At 39.9% G+C, this 23006-nt stretch overlaps 1 protein-coding gene across 2 annotated transcripts in view; it reads left to right on the forward strand.

Annotated features, from left to right (window-relative positions):
• DENND4B (DENN domain containing 4B) overlaps positions 1-23006 on the forward strand; it is a 2518380-nt gene that overhangs the window by 426666 nt on the left and 2068708 nt on the right. Inside the window, exons 5-6 of one of the 2 annotated variants that reach the window (XM_044079737.1) lie at positions 20746-20826; positions 20926-20987. In XM_044079737.1, the coding sequence (XP_043935672.1) occupies positions 20746-20826; positions 20926-20987 (143 nt within the window). Of the gene's footprint in view, positions 1-20745; positions 20988-23006 lie in introns of both variants that reach the window. The other variant, XM_044079736.1, reaches the window with a different exon arrangement.

Raw genomic sequence — 23006 nt, forward strand, 5'->3', positions numbered from 1 at the left:
TGATGCATGCACCTAAGAGTGCAGAGTAGCCATTGTGCACTGTAGGCATTCCCCTCAAGTGTACCTCATTACGAGGAACGTACCTCATTTGGAGTCTTAAAAAGTTCATGTTCCTCAAAGTCCCACATTGAAAGGGTCTGTCACACATTCACTGTTATGATTTTTTTTAACTGATATCCATTGCTAATAGAAAGGAATCATATTACATCATTAAAAGATCTTTTTTTATAAGTAAACTCAACATATTTTAACTATCCTATGACCTTCCTAGTTGAAGTTGTTAGCAAGCCATTAGTAAATGTTCCACATTTTGCCCAATTGTTCTACATGATGATAGCTACTGTTCCTCATTTTGGAGATAGGAGGTTGAGAGCTATGAGTGTAGGTATTTGTACTTAATGTCTTCCAGTATTTTTAATTACTGAAATATGTGGCCATGTTGCATCGAGATATTCCAATAAATCTGTTATTTCTATACTCACACAGAACTTTTACACATAATGTCAGACTGTGCTAACACTGAAACTTTGTACTAACTTTAATCACCTTATGACAGGTTTTAGATCACTTACCTTCCATTTGCATGCTAGAAATGTCCACACACCATTATTTTATATGACTCTGACAATGGGCACATCCCCATCTGCTTTATTTTACTAAGAAGCAAAGCAATTCTACTAACAAAATAATCCTAGATATGTACCAGATTTTTTTGTTTTATGATTTTATTTTGATACAGTATTTTTACCAATCATTCAGTTGCATTCATCAGTTATGCTGCTGTATGCTACTGTAAGGATAACTTATGATTTTATATACAGTTTTTGAATTTTACAACCAGAGGTTTTTTTTTTCTTTCCATGAATTCTTTGCAGCTGAGCTCCACCAAGCAGTGAATGTCTTGTTCACAAAATAAAATAACACCTATATACATAAATATATATACACGCATGCATATAAATGAGTTCACTTGAAAAGACAATCTCTTAAATATCTTATTGGACACAAATATTAAGAGCACTGCAGACTTGTCTTAAAAGTTTGGGATATAATTTAGGGACTGCAGCCATGAACTTTCAAATAGTGAATATTTTGAACACATATTTATATTTAAGTCATTTCTTCAGACCCCGTCCTAAATGTCACAACAGACCTTTTTTTCAGATCAGAACATTTTTCTGCATCTCAAAAGAGTGTATATTTTCCATGCAAAATATAATTCTGAGCAAAGTGGAAGGTTGCCCTCAACTTGTATTCACAATAAAGGGTCATCGAAAGAGTATGTTGAAATATAAGGGTCAAAATGCTCAAAGCACTCAGAATTGCAAGCATAGTCCCACATTATTAGTTTATAATGTTATCAATCTAACATTAAGATATATATTTCTCTTTTAGGGTACCCAGTAAATTTAATACATACCATATCTGTATCTTGTATCCTAATTAAAATGTTGCTCACACCTAGCATGACTTTTCACTGTAACAAAGCTTAGTCCAATAGTGTGGAACACAAGTCAAATTTAACAATGACAAATTTCTGTTAAAACTAGTGCACTATTTAAAATACTTTTACAGTGTCATTGCTGAAGTTTATATCTGCTGCCAAGCCTTCTACTATTTCCTTTGTAGGTGCTGTTCAATGCCAGAAGAGGGCCTGATAGGAAAGGTCAATGAAGCAGATCTTCCTGGAAAAGCATGATTGGCAACAGAAGGCTATCAATGATAAACTCAAGGTGTGATCTATGCAACTTCATTTGAGCCCAGCACCACTGCTTTCACATTAGATATCAAAGCTATTCCGAGTCACCCTACCAAAAGAAAAAAAAGTTCATATTGGCTGTGTTATCTTGTCCCTCCCCTTTTTATCCTCCTCAAATTTCCCTAAAAATGTACCACTTTGTTTCATGAAAAGGATGTGTGTAAGTATTACCAGTATGCACTTTGTAAAATACATTCATTTTCCGAACATTTACAGTACATGAAATGGAGAAGGATTTGATGACACAGGTAATGAAATGACCATGTGCACAGCCCCAGAATGCACAGACAGTAATTATACAAAGTGGTTGTGCATGCAGTGCATAGATTAATGGCTGCAAATAAGCACAGTAGAACAATTTGCTGAATGTAGATTTAGCGACTGCAGCTTTGGACAAAAATCAATTAATTAAGCTTAATATATCTGCCAAAACATGTCAGCAGAATCTGAAAAAAGTATTTTACATATCCAACCCCATGCAAGGAATCATATCCTCTGAATTGCTACCACTTAATATAATCAACTCAAAGGCTGCTGCTAGTTGGGAAAAGGAAAACCCATAAGTGCATCAGCTGGACAGGTTTTGGTCCAGTGTTTCAAAGAAGAGTGGCAGAATAAAAATGTACCCAGTGATGGTTCTGCCACTAAACTAGATTAATCATTAACTGAGCTTCTCCTGATAAGACAAGTGATAAGCTTCTCCTGATAAATGCTGATGTCAGACTGCCTTGCTTTTCCCGAACTTGAAAGCTGTAGTGTAGTTGAACATAACAGCATTGAGTTAACAAGAAATAAAATTCGTGAGTTCAGATCAGTGGCCTGAAAAGACACCCCGGCCTAACCACATGAATGAATACTTGTCTCCTTCAGAGCTGCACACCACTTCAGCATGCATCTCAACTGTCACACATTTCAAAGCATGTTGTACATTTCAGTTTTTTAAAATAATGTACTACTACATAATTAGCTTACCTGTTAATGCAGTCAGGAGATGGTGTAGTAGTCAGTGTAATAAATGAAAAATCCCTCTCTCTCTCAACTTTTCTTTGGCGCGATCGTCAACTCCTCTTCCTTCAGCTCTTTTTTGCTGCGAATGCATCTATCGGCGTGAAAACTAACGGAAGGGTGCTTTTGGCGCATGCACACACCAGCTAAAGGACGCAGGCGTAAAAAAAAAAAAATGAAAAAAAAAGTAAAATTTTAACTTCAGGGTTGTGGGCCGCATGGAAGAGCTCTGAGGACCGTGGGTTGTACACTACTGCTTTATGCGGAGAACATTTCATATTTCCATACCGGATCAGTCGAGGCCCGGGTTAACGACCGCCACCAGTACTGTTAGCAAACAGGGTGCTGGCAGAAATTGGGCTACTATTGGCTGAAGGAGAAGAGGAGGGGGAAGGCATGCCCGAAGGCAGGAAGGAGAGGATGAAGGTTAGGAGTGTAGTAGTGAGGCTAGGAACTTTGAATGTTGGCAGTATGACTGGTATAGGGAGAGAGCTAGCTGATATGGAGAGAAGGAAGGTTGATATATTGTGCGTGTAAGAGACCAGATGGAAGGGAAGTAAGGCCAGGTGTATAGGAGGCGGGTTAAAATTGTTCTATCATGGTGTGAATGGCAGGAGAAATGGGGTAGGGGTTATACTAAAGGAACAGTATGCCAAGGGTGTTTTGGAGGTGAAGAGTGTGTCTGATAGTGATGTTTATGAAGCTTGAAATTGATGGTGTGATGATGAATGTTAGTGCATGTGCTCCACAAGTTGGGTGTGCAGTGGATGAGAAAGAAACATTTTGGAGTGAGTTGGATGAAGTGGTGGTGAGTGTACCCAAGGGTGAGGGACTAGTGATTGGAGTGGACTTCAATGGGTATGTTGGTGAAGTGAACAGAGGGGATGAGGAAGTGATGGGTAGGTATGGTGTTAAGCAGGGGAATGCAGAAGGTCAGATGATTGTGGATTTTGCGAAAAGGATGGACATGGCTGTGGTGAATACGTATTTTAAGAAGAGGGAGGAGCATAGGGTGACGTACAAGAGTTGAGGAAGATGCACACAGGTGAATTATATACTGTGTAGGAGGGCCAGTCTGAAGGAGATTGGAGACTGTAAAGTGGTGACAGGGGAAAGTGTAGTTAAGCAGCATAGAATGGTGGTCTGTAGGATGACATTGGTGATCAAGAAGAGGAGGAGGAGTGTGAAAGCAGTGCCAAGGATTAAATGGTGGAAGTTAAAAAAGGGTGATTGTGAGGTGGAGTTCAGAGAAGAGTTAAGACAGGCACTGGGAGGCAGTGAAGAGTTACCGAATAGCTGGGTAACTACAGCAGAGCTAGTAAGGGAGACTGCTAGAAAGGTGCTTGGTGTGACATCTGGACAGAGGAAGGAGGATAAGGAGACCTGGTGGTGGAATGAGGAAGTACAGGGGAGTATACGGAGGAAGAGGCTGGCGAAGAACTGGGATTGTCATAGAGATGAAGAAAATAGACATGAGTATAAGGAGATGAGGTGCATGGCAAAGAGAGAGGTAGTGAAGGCTAAGGATAAGGCATATGGAGAGTTGTATGAGAGATTGAACACTAAAGAGGGAGAAAAGGACCTGTACCGATTGGCTAGACAGAGGGACAGAGCTGAGGGAAAGATGTGCAGCAGGTAAGGGTGATAAAGGATATTGAGGGAAACATACTCAGAAGTGAGGAGAGTGTGTTGAGTAGATGGAAAGAGTACTTTGAAGGGATGATGAATGAAGAAAATGAGAGAGAGAAGGATGGATGATGTGGGGATAGTGAATCAGGAAGTGAAACAGATTAGCAAGGAGGAAGTAAGGACAGCTATGAAGAGAATGAAGAATGGAAAGGCTGTTTGCCCAGATGACATAACAGTGGAAGCATGGAGGTGCTTAGGAAAAATGGCAGTGGAAGTTTTAACCAGATTGTTTAATGAAATTTTGGAAAGTCAGAGGATGCCTGAGGAGTGGAGAAAAAGTGTTTTGATACCTATTTTTAAGAATAAGGGTGATGTGCAGAGCTGCAGTAACTACAGAGGGATAAAATTGATCAGTCACAGCTTGAAGTTATGGGAAAGAGTAGTGGAAGCTAGGTGATGATTAGTGATCAGCAGTATGGTTTTATGCCAGGAAAGAGCACTACAAATGCAATGTTTGCTCTGAGAGTGGTGTTGGAGAAATACAGAGAAGGTCAGAAGGAGCTGCATTGTGTCTTTGTGGACTTAGAGAAAGCATATGACAGGGTGCCTAGAGAGGAGTTGTGGTATTGTATGAGGAAGTCGGGAGTGGCAGAGAAGTATGTAAGAGTGGTACAGGATATGTACGAGGGTAGTGTGACATTGGTGAGGACTGCCGTGGGAGTGACAGATACATTTAAGGTGGAGGTGGTATTACATCAAGGATCAGCTCTGAGCCCTTTCTTATTTGCAGTGGTGATGGACAGGTTGACAGATGAGATCAGACAGGAGGCCCCATGGACTATGATGTTTGCAGATGACATTGTGATATGTAGTGAGAGTAGGGACCAGGTTAAGGAGACCCTGGAGAGGTGGAGATATGCTTTAGAGAGGAGAGGAATGAAGGTCAGCAGGCTAAAACAGAATATATGTGTGTAAATGAGAGGGAGGGTAGAGGAATGATGAGGATGCAGGGAGTAGAGTTGGTAAAGGTGGATGAGTTTAAGTACTTGGGATCAACAGTTCAGAGTAATGGTGAGTGTGGAAGAGGGGTGAAGAAGAGAGTACAGGCAGGTTGGAATGATTGGAGAAGTGTCAGGAGTGATTTGTGACAGACTGGTACCAGTAAGAGTGAAAGGGAAGGTCTACAAGAGGGTAGTGAGACCAGCTATGTTATATGAGTTGGAGACAGTGGCACTGACAAAAAGGCAGGAGTCAGAGCCTGATGTGGCAGAGTTAAAGATGTTAAGATTTGCACTGGGTGTTACTAGGATGGACAGGGTTAGGAATCAGTATATTAGAGGGTCCGCTGAGGTTGGACAGTTTGGATACAAAGCAAGAGAGACGAGATTGCGTTGGTTTGGACATGTGCTGTGGAGGGATGTTGGGTATATTGGGAAAAGGATACTAAGGATGGAGCTGCCAGGTAAGAGGAAAAGAGGAAGGCCTAAGATAAGGTTTATGGATGTGGTGAGAGAGGACATGCAGGTGGTTGGTGTGAAAAGAGCGTGATGCAGAGGACTGGAAGAAATGGAAACAGATGATCCACTGTGGCGGCCCCTAACGGGAACAGCCAAAAGAAGATGATGAGCTACAGGTCAGTCTATGGGTACTACTAAAAGTTTGCAACATGAACTAAAAGGTTGCTTAGGAAAGGTAGCCTTGTCAGGGGTAATACGTAGACTCAGTGCCCAGGGGGACCCCCAACTTGATATCTGCTGAGGTTCCCCAAAATACTAACACCAGCCCTGATTATAGAACAATAATATCTTACAGTGCTGGGAGTTGTGCATTGAGTGCATACAGTTCAATATTTATAATAGTCAACATAGTAAAGTTAAGCATTAATGTATACATTCTAGTAAATGTTTAATGTTTTACTTATTCACTGACAAACTTTGGCTATGTATTTTATATGCAATCTTTGCCAAAAGTATTTAAGTCTGTATTTTTTTCTTTGTATTGCTATAAGTGCATTTATTACTTGTTCTTATCTTTGCCACTGTAGCCCAGGTCGTGGCTGAAAACGGTCCTGGGGGTTCAGTTCACTTTCCTGGTCAACAAAGTATGAATAAATACAAAATAGAAAAAACAGTGTGAACATGACAGAAATAATTATGGTGCTAGTAAAGCACTTTTTAATTCTACATCATTCATGAGGTGGACAAAACCTTCCCATTAAAGGCATTATGAAGTAGTAGGCAGACTTACTTTGGAGTCCTTTCCAGTAGTTGCTGTCATCTGTACATTTTACAGCGAGGATCATTTACTTCAGTGACAGTTTTCAGAACTCAAGATGCATGTGTGGGAAGGGTCAGTCATTTCCTTTAGAACTACAAAATAATGACATCCTCATTCAGACTTCCCTTCTCAACTACCCCTCCAAGATACTTGAAGCTGTTAGCATGTTTTATTATTTTCCATTCCATCTACATTTCCAGTTTTGGATTTCTCTCATTTGCTGCCATTACAACTGATTTATCTGTACTCAGTTTAATCCCACATGCTGTCAGTTTTGCACTCCATTCCCCTATCACTTGCTGAAGTTCTTGTTCAGAGTCTGTCTGTAATGCCACACTGTCTGCATACAGTAGCTTTGATGATAATGTCTCCTCCAACTGATTTGCCAATGTAGACCATCACCAGCATGAAAAGTAGTGAGTTCAGTAAACTCTGATGCACAGACAAAAGCCTGCTATTTACATACTTTCCTTTGCTGGAAGTAGCCAACAGCTATTTATAGCATAGAAGAAGCTCTGACAGACACACCAATGAGGCTCAGTCAAGGAAATGTAGAAGCAGCTGTGTTATTGAAGTTGGGTTAGATGATGGTGGCGATAAAACATGAACCAGGCTAAGAAGCAAGGACCTGATTTGACAAGGCTGAACAGTGTTTAGACTTGCAGAGGGTTTCCCAGTTGGAGTTGCACGTGAGTGTGCATCATTTTCTAAACTCACTACTGTTCATGCTGGTGATGGTCTACATTGGCAAACCACTTGGAGGAGACATTATCATCAAAGCTTCTGTATGCAGACAGTGTGGCATTACAGACAGACTATGAGCAAGAACTTCAGCAAATGATAGGGGGTTAAGTGCAAAACTGACACCATGTGGGATTAAACTGAGTACAGATAAAACTGGTGTAATGGCAGCAAATGAGAGAAATCAAAGAAACTGGAAATTTAGATGGAACACAAAATAGTAAAACACGTTAACAGCTTCAAGTATCTTGGAGGGGTAATTGAAAAGGCAAGTCTGAATGAGGAGGTCAAATCTTGAATCAAAAGGGCTGCGGCCAACTGGCACCGAATGTCAGAGGTAGTGTGTGACAGAAGAATGCCAAAGAAGTTGAAATGTAAGGTGTACAAAACAGCGGTGTGACAAGTACTGCTGTATGGTACACAAACCTGAACAGAGAAGACAGATCAGCTGAGGAAGTTAGAGCTAATGGTGGAGATAGTGCCTGAGACAGGTGGTAAGATGCACACTTTGGGACAGACGAAGAATTGAGGACATCATATCAGAAGCCCAAGTAACTCCAGTTTTAGAGAAGGTCAAAGAGAACAGGTTATGGTGGTTAATGCACATGTGCAGGAAAGCAGAAGACAGTCTGGTGAAAAAGATTTGGGACATGCAGAAAGTAGGAAAAAGAGGTTGATGAGGATGGTGACAGTGATATAGTACAGACACCACGTCTGTGTGTGTGTGTGTGTTATGTATACATACATACATACACAAATGCATACAGTGCATTTATGTATACATACATGGATCTAGGACTGTTGAACGAAAGTTCAACAGTCCGAATCCACTATCACCGAACACACTTTAACGAAAGCACTTTCACTGAAAAAGCATTTTCACTAAAGTGTGTGAAAAAAAAAATCTACTTTTACACAGGGGGGCTGTGCCCCCACAACCCCCCTACTTTAATATTTTCACTCCGAGATTGCGCTACAGTGGGGAAAAGGGAACTTTCCCTTATCCGCATCGTACTTTGACTGGCACAGCAGGCATACTTATGCGAAAATGCTGCTTCGGTGAAAAGCATTTTCGTGTAAGTATGCCCGCCCATTCACGATTCGGTAAAAAGTGCGTTTGTGCAAGAGTCTTAGACCCACATACATACACAAATGCATACAATGCACATCCATATGTCAGTGCATGTGTCTACTTACAAGAATATCTATTACATATTTCTCTGTAGCTGTATTCGCACTTTTACTGCATCCCACGTATAATATTATACATGCATACATTTCGTACATGTGTGAGAATGTGTATATACACACACGTACAGTTATACAAAATTTCCATTTTGATTTGTTTTTAATTAGACATGAAGTACACAGGCATATATCTGTTTCTCTATTATGCACATGTGCACACACATTCATGTTTCTCTGCATACGTGTAAGATGTGTGCTACACACACACACACACACACACACACACACACACACACACACATATATATATATATATATATATATATAGGTACAAATATAAATACATAAACGTGTGCATGCACAGAGACAGGCACGTGCATTGTACATAGTAAAAGTACTTCTGATTCCCTTTTCTTAATGTTTTTAATGCAAGAGCACACAGAAAACGTATTTATTTATTACAGTTTGATGACCGAGAAGCCCACTGGGCCGTTTTCAGTGGAGGCCCGGGGAGAAAAGCTCCACAGGATATAGACAATTTTACAATAGTTATACAAAAGTAAATAAAGCAGTAGAACAGTGAAAAATACAGAGAAAAATATACAATTTGTTAAAAAAAAGACATTTCAAATCCTAGGTAATGATTTACAAAAGTGAGATTCATGTAGTCTAAACATATTAAAAGTGCAGGCCTTTCAGATGAAAAAAAACATGTAAATAAAACATTTTTGTACAGATAAAAAAACAAGCTTTTTTTGGAAATTAGAAATATGAGGAGAGAACAGAGAGAAGAAGGTGAGGTAGGAGAGGTAAAAGGTGGTATATAGTGGAGATAGGGAGTGGGGTGGGGGGAGTTTGAGTTATAGGGTAGGAGTGTACTAGATATGCATCTCTCTCTGGAAGGATATCACAAATAAACAAAAGATGTCTTTATAAACTGTATCAGTGCATCTAGTTGACAGGGTTGCCACCTGTCTCTTTCTTTCTCTCCACAGAACAGTCTTGATTTGGGCAGTTCTGTACTGGGGAGGGGGTGAAAATGGGAAATGAGTTGATACTTCACAAGAAGTAATATTTTCTCACCTTTCTCTAAATGTTTCAGAAGTCTTTGATACTACATTTAAGTCAACTTGATAAATAGACAATTATAAATAGCCAACATTTAAACCTTAGTATTTTAATACTGTGATCTTGCTTATGTAATTCTGTCAGAAGACGTGACAACTGCCTTTAAACCCCTGATTGATCTAATTGCTTTGTTTTGCTATGAAAAGGTAGTTTTAAGTTCTCTCTGCAATAAAGACTGTGGAAAACAGTTCCACAGCTTGCTTTCTGTTCTTTGTAGCAGTTGCTGTGCTCCTGACATCAGCAGGTCTAATTGTATCTAAGATTGACAGCAGTGGCAGGGTAAGCTACACATTTTCTGTGTGTTAATAGTATGTCATGTGGGCCGAGACAAATTACTCTGCAAAGATTGTGAAAAGTTAAGCTGTAAAAAAAAAAAAAAAGTAGGTGAGCTTTCCCTTCGTTTGATTCCAAGGCAAGGAAATGAAAGTTTTACAAAGTACAAGCAGGTTTCTGGTACCTACACAATACTGGAACCATATTGTAGGGAGACAAGCAACCTAAGGATATAGTTAAACTGTAGAAGAGGGCAGTGTTTTCCTTTAAGTGAAACTTAGTCTTGCACATGGTTTGCTTTATTTTATATAAATGTATGTTTACGTTTAAGTGATAATTCAATAAATGTGTTTAAAAAAACAGGATATACAGTAGCTAGAACAGCACCAAGTTCTAAATTACAGTAGTGAAATATAACGGAGTACTTTATGTGATGTGGAAGAAAGATACCCTGAAAGTTGCAACAGTAAGAGGAAAAAAAATGGGTCTGTTTTTTTTTTTGGGGGGGGGGGGTTGTATTTACATTTGCTACCAATACACTTAACCCTGTATGAATTGCAGGAGTAGGCAATTCTGGGCACATTCTGGGTGCTGAGATGAGCATTGTTGACTGACATCAGAGACTGAAACAGTACTAATTTCATGAACTCTAATCATGCTCTTACTTAGGAATAGGTCCATTTCCGTCAAGGTATTAGAAACCCAAAAGACTTGGAGAAATTAAATCAGAAAAAAATGTTATACGAATATCTACAAAGTTGCTTGAGTTTAGACTTAATATATTGTATTCTGTTTTTTTCTTTCATGTGTTCTACTGTGTGGCTTTTTAACTTTATTTTTTGTTGAGCTTTTTCTGATATATTTAAATTATACAGTGGTAGCTCATTAGTATTCAACAAAGTGCACTCTGAGTGGTCAGCCCAAATAGAGTGCGCGTTGTAAAATCGAGCATATACCAATAGAAAATCCGGCCACTGAAGTCCGACTTTGTTATTAGTTTATGTTGTGGAAGTCAATGCACTATAGCATAAATTTTGTTATTCCAGCAGCTTGTTAAGTTTATAAGCGCAACATTTACAGTAGGGGTCTTTGTTCCCATTAAGGCTGTGCACATTTCTTGAGCTAAGAGGTACGTACTGAGGGCAGAAATATTTTGCCCTGTCTTTTTTTTTGGGGGGGGGGGGGGCAGCAGAGATCTTCCTTTCTTCTTGGCTTGCCTTCCAAAGCACTGATGCACTGTGAAAGCATGAGACTGTAAGTCCCATATGCATGTGTAGTACATCAACAAAGTGGAAGAATGTGGAAACAATGCAGAAGAACATCATGGTGCCATTATACAGAGATCATTCAAGAAAAAATAGTTTCTTTCTTAAACAATGTCCTTGTATTATAGCAATAACTGACACTTGGGTGTGGGTATATTGAAGATTTACCCACAGTTGGCTTTGTTTATTCACTTTGCCTTCATCTCATGATGATCAAACCATGCCAACCATGGGTAAATCTACAATATACCACACTCACTCCTTGGTTATTGGTTACACTCCTTGGTTATCGGTTACTTACTGCAGTTTTGTAATTTTAAACTTTGCCCCTCACCCCTGTAGTAATTAAAAATAATCAAATCCGATGAGAAAAGGAGACTGTTCGCAGATATTGATGATCACAAAGCAAAAGTGAACAAAACTGTCAGCAAATCCACTGATTTTCAAAAAAAAAACAAAAAACCCTAAATCAATAGCAAGAAGTCACAAGAAACAAGGCAGTGTGGGTGTTGAACTTCAGTTAAATAAATAAGTAAGAACTTGCTTAATAAATAAATAGCCAATAAAACACACAAGTTTAAAAACTTTCGCCCAGCGGCCTTCCTCAGGCGTATATGAATACAGTGAAGAAACTTCTTGTTTAAATAGTGAGATAAAAGTACATGACTAAAACATACAACTAACAACAGTTCAGACTTGACTGTGATGCTCTTTCAGTAAAGGTTTTAAGGAAACATACTCATTGACGCCAGATGTAATGTGGGCTTTCAAGCATAAAATCCATTTCAGTTCAGCAATTTCAGTATTTAGTAATAAGCTACCCCCTTTCATATGTTCAAACAAAATTTCCAATATTACAAAGTTAAAATTATGGTGATTGCCTTTCTCAAGCTTATGCTTGTAAAGAGCATTAGTATGTATTTTCCTATTTATTTCTGAAACATGACTGCATATGCAATCATAAAATGAGCTACACTGCTCACAGGTTGCTAGATATACTAGAGTTCTACTATTACATTTTCCATATCCTTTTAAGTCCGTCTCCTTCCGCAACAGCGGGCAGCGCCGCCTAATTGGGTTTAAACTATTCCTGGCTCCACAAAGTCTGCTCTTCACTTTATCCTTAGAACTGCTCTATCTCCCAATTTAAACACCATATTCTCATTCTAAGGCCCTTCACTGGTCCAATTAAGTAATCCTACAAGTTAGCACTATTAAACCATAAGCACTACTTACTCATATACTCTCTACGATTACCCTGTCCTCTATTGGTCCATCTTAAATTCAGTTTCCCTATATTACTCTAGCATGTCCAAAGGTCAGTCAATGGTTTCCTCTCCAGTCCAGCTGGTGAATCTGGGAATTTTGAGGCAATGTTACAACTGTCTCATGTACACGGACAACCCTCTCCTCCTCCAAACAGGTTCAAATATATGTGAGAGATGCAACTATTTAGCCAAACTGGAGGCTGAGCTCTCTCATCTCAAAACTGGTGTAACCAGTCAGGAGGAGAAGGTAACCTCACACAACACAATTCCAGTATCACATAGTCCCACCACATCAGCGAACCAAACACATAAATACACAAAAACATACTCGGAGGCTCTAAATAAGAATCTACCTAAGCAACAGAGACCTCCAAAGCAGACATCCAAGCAAACGCTACCTCAAAACAAAACATGCACAACACATAACCCACAAAGTCAGTGTGCCAAGCAGCCACAGCCCTTAAGGCTGAATAACACACCTGATATTCTTGTAATAGGTGACTCTATTGTCAGACACACTGACGTCCCGCTCACCAGGCTGAATAAAGAGAAGGTCACGGTGAGCTGCCTGTCGGGTGCTAGGATCCGTCACATAACGCAAGCACTCAGGTCACTCCAAAGCAAATACAAATATGACTCAGTCATTGTACATGCTGGTGTGAATGACCTGAGATGTACCTCCCTGGACTACATGAAAAGAGACATAGAGGAGCTCTCTGATCATGTAGCCCAGGCTGGTATGACCCTGACCTTGAGCAGCATCTTAACCTCACCTAGAATGATGCCACAGTACAAAGACAAAATGATTGATTTTAACAATTGGCTAAAATTTTGGTGTCATTCAAAGGGGATCCAGTGTCTGTCAGCCTGGGATGACATGCTCGACAAGCCACGTTGCTTCACCTGTCACAACTGGGCTTTCGGATATTGGCAAAGGCTCTTGCCACCCCCATAGTGCCTTTTTTAGGCAAGGCTCAAAAGTCAAACCCACCCCCATAGACAGCACAAGGAACAAGAAACTAAGGGTAATGCTGCTAAACTCCAGAAGTCTTAACCTCAAGATGCATGCACTCAAAGCTCTCCTCAGTATGGAGAACATCGATATCTGTGCAGTGACAGAAACCTGGTTCAAGGCTCCAGAGAGCACCCCAGCACTACCAGGCTATACCTCATATCATGCTTTTCGGCTCCAAAACCAGGACCGAACCACAAAAGGAGGGGGAGTTTCCATATTTATCAAGGATATCCACACCTCCAGGTTAGTGGCATTGCACGAAGTATCGGAGACCATCCATGTGCAACTAACAGTGGGCAAGACTGCTTTTCAGTTTATAGCATCCTACAGACCACCCTCTCAAAGTCAGGAATCCCACTCTGCTTTCCTGAAAACATTGGAGAACATGAAGATCTCTCCGAACACCATTATATTGGGTGAATTCAACTACCCAAACATTGACTGGGAGCACTACTCAAGCCCCAGCACCTTAGCCCAAAGGTTCCTGGAAATTATAAACTCAAATGCTATGGAACAACTAGTCACCACTCCCACAAGAGGGGACAACATACTAGACCTGATCATTACCAACATGGGGACTCTATGCTCCACACCAGAAGTATATCCCTCATTGGTAAGATCAGACCATAAATTAATTTCACTGGATGTCCACATCCCGACCCCACCCCAGCCCAGAAAACCACAGTGAAAAACTTCTCAAAACCGAAGTGGAATCCTTCAAGGCCCCAGGGCCAGTGGAAACTATGGCCCAAACTGCAGAATCCTATATAAATGCATTCTATGGACATCTCCAGGAATGCATGGATCATGCTATCCCAAACAAAACCAAGACCCAATCATCCAAAGGCAGGCGTCCAGTCTGGTGGACCCCTGCCATAAATAAACTGTACAACAGAAGGAGGAAGCTACTACATGATAGAGCAAAATCCCTAATAGGGAAGGCATCTCTGATCAGTACTAGCAATACGATCCCTCATAAAATCCTCCAAGGCCAGCTTCGAGAGAAAAATTGCACAGGACACCAAAGACAATCATAAGGTTTTTTCAGTTATGTTAGAAACCTGGGATGCAACTCCCAGACTTGTTCTGAGTTTATTCTAAACGACAAAAAATACACTGAACCCACAGACATCGCCAATATCCTGGCAGACAGGTTCAGTGCAAACTTCTCCAGCCCCTCCCCTCCACCAAAAGAGCAAGTATTTATCCCGGCAGAGGACTGCCTCCCAAACATCTCTGATGCTCAGGTGAAGGCTGCCCTCTCCAAAGCAAAAAACACTGCTTCCATGGGACCAGATGGCGTCCCAGGTTGCGTCCTACATGAACTCCAAGAGGAACTAATCCCTCAAATAAAACAGCTATACAATCTCAGCCTCACTACAGGATATGTGCCCACAGAATGGCGTACAGCAACAGTGGTCCCACTCCACAAAGGTGGAGCCTCTACGGACCCTGGAAACTATCACCCCATAAGCCTGACTAGCTTAGTCTGCAAGGCTATGGAGAGGATCATCATGGAGCTCATAAACAAAGACATTGGGGACCTACAGACACTAGATCCTACCCAGTTTGGCTTTGTCAAGGGCAGATCCTGCCTTTTGAACCTGGTTGACTTCTTCGAAACAGTCACCAAAGCCATAGATGAAGGGAAGGTAGTCCACACAGCCTATCTGGACCTTGCAAAGGCATTTGACACAATACCCCACTCGGGCATCATAGATAAGCTATCCAGCTTAAATATAAACCCCTATGTCACAAGATGGGTCACAAACTGGCTCAAAGACAGAACCCACAGAGTGAGAGTTGCTGGAGCCATGTCCGACTCGAAACCGGTCACAAGTGGTGTCCCACAGGGTTCTGTCCTGGGACCACTCTTGTTCGGTATATACTTTTCCGAGGTACAGGCAAACGTGGGAGGACTATGGCTCACCAAGTTTGCAGACGACTGCAAACTGGGCGCCATAATCAGCTCTCCAGCTGACACAAACATCCTTCAAAAAGGTCTCACAGAGACAGATAACTGGTGCCAGCGCCATGGTTTAAAGCTAAATGCCAAAAAATGTATAGTCATACCCTTTGGCAAAAACAATGTGCCCACAAATTACCACATAGGCGGAAACCCATTAAGTACAGAGAAAGTTATTAGGGACCTGGGGACCCAAGTTGATAGCAATCTCTCCTTTGAAAACCACATTGCCAAAGTGGTTAGAAAGACCTTCTACATAGCCCACCTCATCACGAAGGGTTTCACATCTAGATCAAGAGAGGTAATCGTGCCCCTTTATTCATCCCTCATCAGGCCCATCATAGAATACAATGCCCCTTTTGGGATGTACCTTACCCGACACCTGCAGCAATTAGAAAGACCCCAAAAGTATCTCACCAAGAGGATCAAGAGTCTCAAACAGCTGCCATATGCTGCTCGGTTAAAAAAACTCCAGCTCTACTCAGTTGCATACCGCCTACTTCGAGGCGATCTATGCCTGACATACAAAGCTTTGTCAAATCCAGAATTAATGGACAATGCTCCACCTCAGTAAATCTAAATCCCTTAGAGCCACACGCTCTAGGGACTTGAACCTCAGCACAGAAATAAATAGAACTTGCTGGAGGAACAGGTTCATAACCCAGAGGCTCCCTTCACTCTGGAATAGAATTCCAGTTCATGTGAGGCAGAGCACCTCACTGAATCTCTTCAAGAAGAATCTCGATAGGTGGATGGGGGATCGTAGGTTTGTCCCAGGGATTACTCCCGTGTCACTATTGGACAGAGGCACAGTAAACTAAACCTTAAAAAGGGCACAGTATACTCAAATCAAGGGGTGGCGTAAGCCATACAGAATTGGGTTAGGCTTATAATTGCCCCAGGGCAGATAGCCTAGTATGAACCTATGATTTACTGGAATAAAAGTTTTACTGGTGTTAATGTATGTACAGAAATTGCAGTTGCCACATTTAAAGTCGCCTTTCTTTATTGAATGAATGTTGAGAGAAGTATTAGGCTGATCCTTGTAACGCAATAACATTTTCAAGGTAGTATTCTTCTTAAGTGAAAACTTAGGTTTATCTGTTATAAAATTCTTTACCTTAGGAATATCCTGCCGGATATGCCAATGTTTGTGTATGACCTGCTTTGACAGCTGTAGTGTTCTTATTATATGTCAATGTAAATCTCATGTCACTCTCATTATTTTTCATTAACTTGATAGCCTGTTGTGCAGAAAAAAATAGGCTTGGCTAAAGAATCCTGCTGTCTCTTTACATCTTCACATGTAGTTACTATCTCATTTCTTTCATACCCCCTTTCCAAGAAATCCTCTACAGTCATAGCCATTTGTCTTAACGTGTTTGAATCTATAGTGTTTAGCCTCGCTACTCTTCTGAACTGATTGTTACCTACATTCTTGAATGTAAAATGTAGATCTATGCTGTACCTATGTAGTATACTATTCTTTTTCACAGTCATCTATTATTAGTAATAGTAACATCCAGAAAGCCTATAGCATCATATGACAAGAGATTTCTTAAATTTTAAAATTGCACATGTGCTAGAGATATACTCAAAGAATAAACCAAAGGTGTTTATATCCCCTTTCCATACAATAAACAAGTAGTCAACAACGCAGTGATTAAAATAAAACATTTTCAAGGAAGGGGTTCTTAGAAGACAAGACATATTTCTGCTCCCATACATCACCATATTTGCAAACGTATTCACTACAGGCATGCCCATGGCAACGCCTCATACCTGTTTATTTAAATGCTTCTGAAACAAGAAGACCTTGTTGGATACAACTAAACATAAAACCTCACATAATGTGTTAATATAATGTTGCTCATAATTTCCAGGAGAAATTATTTTACTGATTGTATGCCCACATCTGTAAGGATGACTGTAAACAGGGAATCAACATCTAGAGTAATAAAAAAACAATTCCTCAGATTTCTACCCATGGACCTATTATACAAGGCTTGTAAAAAAAAATCAGTGGTATCACGTAGAATTGTTTCGGTCCTATCAAAAGTCTTTCTTAATTGTTCCAAAAACTTTGAGGCTGGCTCAGTAACCCTGCCTCTGCCTGAAACAATTGGTCTCATTGGAGGTGCAGGGGTTGACTTATGAAGCTTAGTTATACCATATATAGTGGGTACTTTCGGGTTCTTAACTGTTAAATAGTTTAGCGGGTCATCATTAGTTTTATTATTGGCTCTTAATGTCTGTAAACTACTCAAACTACTCAAGACTTGTCTAATAATAATGTTTTCTCTTGCATAGAAATCTTAATATAGTCTGGACTAGACAGCATGATAAACATGGAATCGAGGTAGAATGATGTATTCATTATTACTATCCTTCCACCTTTATCAGTGGGCTTGATAACTGCCTGTTTTATTACAAATTAATCTCTTAATTGCAGTCTGTTCACTTTGGGTCATCATCATCTTCTTTCGGCTGTTCCCATTAGGGGTAGCCACAGCGGATCATCTGTTTCCATTTCTTCTTGTCCTCTGCATCATGCTGTCTCTCACCACATCCATAAACCTTGTCTTAGGCCTTCCTCTTTTCCTCTTACCTGGCAGCTCCATCCTTAACATCCTTTTCCCAATATACCCAGCATCCCTCCTCAGCTCATGTCCAAACCAACGCAGTCTCGCCTCTCTTGCTTTGTCTCCAAACTGTCCAACCTCAGCTGACCCTCTAATATACTGATTCCTAATCCTGTCCATCCTAGTCACACCCTGTGCAAATCTTAACATCTTTAACTCTGCCACATCCAGCTCGGACTCCTGCCTTTTCCTCAATGCTACCGTCTCCAACCCATATAACATAGCTGGTCTCACTACCCTCTTGTAGACCTTCCCTTTCACTCTTACTGGTACCCGTCTGTCACAAATCACTCCTGACACTCTACTCCACCCATTCCACCCTGTCTGTACTCTCTTCTTCACCTCTCTTCCACACTCACCATTACTCTGAACTGTTGATCCCAAGTACTTAAACTCATTCACCTTTACCAACTCTACTCCCTGCATCCTCACCATTCCTCTACCCTCCCTCTCATTTACACACATATATTCTGTTTTAGCCTGCTGACCTTCATTCCTCTCCTCTCTAAAGCATATCTCCACCTCTCCAGGGTCTCCTCAACCTGGTCCCTACTCTCACTACATATCACAATGTCATCTGCAAACATCATAGTCCATGGGGCCTCCTGTCTGATCTCATCTGTCAAACCTGTCCATCACCACTGCAAATAAGAAAGGGCTCAGAACTGATCCTTGATGTAATCCCACCTCCACCTTAAACATATCTGTCACTCCCACCGCAGTCCTCACCAATGTCACACTACCCTTGTACATATCCTGTACAACTCTTACATACTTCTCTGTCACTCCTGACTTCCTCATACAGTACCACAACTCCTCTCTAGGCACCCTGTCATATGCTTTCTCTAAGTCCACAAAGACACAGTGCATCTCCTTCTGACCTTCTCTGTATTTCTCCAACACTCTTCAGAGCAAATATTGCATCTGTAGTCCTCTTTCCTGGCATGAAACCATACTGCTGATCACTAATCATCACCTCCCTTCTTAACCTAGCTTCCACTACTCTTTCCCATAACTTCAAGCTGTGACTGATCAATTTTATCCCTCTGTAGTTACTGCAGCTCTGCACATCACCCTTATTCTTAAAGATAGATACCAAAACACTTTTTCTCCACTCCTCAGGCATCCTCTGACTTTCCAAAATTAAATTAAACAATCTGGTTAAAAATTCCACTGCCATTTCTCCTAAGCACCTCCATGCTTCCACTGGTATATCATCTGGGCCAACAGCCTTTCCAGTCTTCATCCTTTTCATAGCTGTCCTTACTTCCTCCTTGCTAATCCATTGCACTTCATGATTCACTATCCCTACATCATCCAACCTTCTCTCCCTCTCATTCTCTTCATTCATCAGCCCTTCATAGTACTCTTTCCATCTACTCAACACACTCTCCTCACTTGTGAGTATGTTTCCCCCACTGTCCTTTATCACCCTTGTTCACTTTGGGTAAGAGTATGAAAAGAGCTCATCTTACCCTTTTCATATAATGCATTAATATCTTTCTCAGTACTACATTCAAAGACCTTAACAGTGTTGTGGTAATAAGAAATAAACATACTAGAACATTCATGCAACATAGGTATAGAGTCATCATTACTTTGGTATAACATTTGCAGGTTAAGGTTCCTCATAAAATATCTAACCTCAGATAAAGTCTTTGATATATCTGCATACCTTGCAGGTAGTGTATCTAGCAACCTGTGATCAGTGTAGCTCATTTTATGTGGGGAAAACAAATCTGTGATATAAAAATTGTGTGTGCAGTCATGTTTCAGAAACGAATAGGAAAATACATACTAATGCTCTTTATAAGCATTAGCTTGAGAAAGGTAGTCACCGTAATTTTAACTTTGTAATATTAGAAATTTTGTTTGAACATATGAGAGGGGATAATTTATTGCTAAATACTGAAATTGCTGAACTGAAACAGATTTTACGCTTGAAAGCCCACATTGCACCTGGCCTCTGTGTGTATGTTTCCTTAAAACCTTTATTGAAAGAGAAGCACAATCAAGTCTGAATTATTTTTAGTCGTGCTTTTATCTCTATATTCAAGCATGACATTTTTTCACTGTATTAATATACGCCTGAGAAAGCCCTCTGGGCAAAAGTTTTTAAACTTGCATGTTTTATTGGTTTACCTATTCATTAAACTGAAGTTCGACACCCACATCACTTTGGTGCCAGTGATTTCTTGCTATTGATTTGCAGATACTGATTACAGCTGCCGACCAGTTCATGACTTCCATGTTATACATCTGTCTTGGGAGAGAGAAGGCCATTGAACTGACTTCTGTTTAAGATGGAAGCTAGGAAATTATTCTGAATAAAGTTTGTTTTCCTTTCTTATTGATATATATATATATATATATATATATATATATATATATATATATATATATATATATATATATATATATATATATATATATATATATATATATATATATATATATTGTAGTTTTTGTATTTTAAAAAAGTCAGACTGTCATTTTGATGTACATCTAATATGCAAGTAAGTAATTTTCTTTGATTTTATAACTTGTTTACAATCATTACCAATCAATGCATATTGATACTTTTTCCAGGTATATGGAGCTGCAATCCAGTTTTATGAGCCTTACCCAAGAGAGCTTCTAAATGAAAAGCAGCAGTTGCGTCTGGGACTGGTTAGTGTTGTGGATCGCAGACCCATTGTGAACAAATCAGTTCAAACAAGAAAAAGCATCTGTGTCTTGTCACACTGGCCATTCTTTTATGTTTTTCAGAAATTCCTGACATTTATTTATCGTTATTCTATCTCAGGGCCACATGTTCTCCCGATTGAAAAGTGAGTAGGCACACCTCTAAGTAACTCTTTTTTATGAAAGAGTTTGTAGTTGTAGTCCTGTAGAAGAGACCCAGTGTCTGAGATGTATGTTTTGAACTTGTGACAGAGCATCAAACTTTTGTTTCTGAAAAAACTTTTAACATTTATCTTTAGTTTTTAGGTTGGTGGACCAGGCCATAGGGACCATTTTCAGCCTTGACCTAGTTGCATTAAAGTACGTTTGAACTGAGACTGAAACAATATCTGAAATGGAACTGTCATTTTTAGTATATTGTGGGTAGGCAAAAACAGTTTGTATATCATCTTCTGAATCCCTAAGAGGGAATACTGAAACCTTGCCATAATTTTCTACAGTAGTCTGTCCATTAACTGGGACTCGAGCGACCAGCCATTTTGATTGGCTTGTATGCCGGTATACAAGCCAATCAAAAATCGTAGAGTGGACCATCTTCTGTTCAGTGCCGAACATCGGGCTGCTCTGCATTGAACAGAAGAGGCTCCACTTTGTGATTTTTGATTGGCTCATACACCAACATACAAGTTAATCAAAAATTGCAAAGCATTTCTCAAGCAACCAGAAACTACACTTAACCAACATCTACCAATCCCCGTGGGTGCCAGTTAAGTGCAATTTTACTGTACTTTCAGTCTGTGTTGCACTTTTTTGAAAGAAAACATGTCACATTCAGCAAACACACTGCTTTATTGGCATATTTTAGTAACTCCCGTCTACCGTCTTTCTGACAATGTACAAAAGCTCAGATCTTCTGCTACTGCCTGTCTGTGAAGTGATGGACCAATCACATGGCAGTACAGGGACTGCCTTGCAGACCCAAAGACAGGACTCTCATTTTTCTTGTGTCATGTTAAGAGAAGGATGTCTTAAAAGACTGCTGCGTACTCTGGATATATTCAGCTGCTGAAATCTAATAAGGATCCCTTTTGAGTTTTTATTTCCTGCCTCTGCTTTTTCTTTTAGTGCTTGAATGGTGCATCTTGCTGCTGTGAATGTGTTTTTTTTTTTCTCTGATTAGAAATTTTGTATATGCTTCTGTTTTTACTTTGAGTAGCACACTCAGACCTGTACTGTTGACTAAAGTGTCATTTGGAAATTTTGACAGGAAAACTTGCAGATATTGCCTTTTTTCTTTGGTGGTGTGATTGAGCAGGATTACAACATTTTAAACTTTTTTTTTCATTTAAGTTAAGATTTTGGTACCATTTTGTACGTTAAACATTTCTAACTAGAATTTTTCATCAGTTTATAATTAATTTCTTGTTTAATACCGTTTTAGGTTGTATATCCATTCATTTGGCCTCTAACTAGCCTTTTTCTTCTAATAACAACACTGTTTTTATTAAACCCAGTCCCTTCAGGTAAGCTAGGCAAGTTGGCTAGAATCTTAGGGAAAGAAGCGTGGCACAGTTGAGCAGAGCTTAACTACCAGTGTTTTATGTGGAAATTTGTGTTCAGGTGTGTATATAATTTAGACAAAGTCCCCTACATTGTTACCTGCTAAGCAATATGTCCATGTTAAAGGTATTGTATCCAATGTTCCACAAGTGTCTAAATGTGCTTTGAGTGCCTTGGAAGGGGCTGGTACTGTTTGTAGAATTGCAGTGCTGTTCGTAGTGATAAGGAGGTATGCTTAGTTGCACAATGTAAACTTTTCTTGTGTTTAAAAAAAATGTGATTATGAATGCTTCATTTGGTTCTAAGGTACGTGTGTATTATCGCAACCAGATTTTCACAGTAACAGTATTCACTTGTGTTTTCCTTAAAAAAATGAAATTAAGGCTATTAATACTAAATAACGTATTTTCTATAATATTTAGTAATATTTAAAGTTGAAAACACATAGAAAATAACATTTAAAAATAGCTTGTCCCTTTTATCGCCATTAACGTGCATGTGCTCCAGTTCTCCTGCTTTACAAAAGTTGTCAAAGCTCTAGTCAACAGATTATTGAAAAGGGATATAGTTATTAACCGTCTAAGGAGATTGCTGTAGTCATAGTT

The sequence above is a fragment of the Protopterus annectens genome, chromosome 8.part0, assembly GCF_019279795.1.
Source record: "Protopterus annectens isolate FY-2018-M chromosome 8.part0, PAN1.0, whole genome shotgun sequence".
Taxonomy (NCBI): Eukaryota; Metazoa; Chordata; order Ceratodontiformes; family Protopteridae; genus Protopterus; species Protopterus annectens.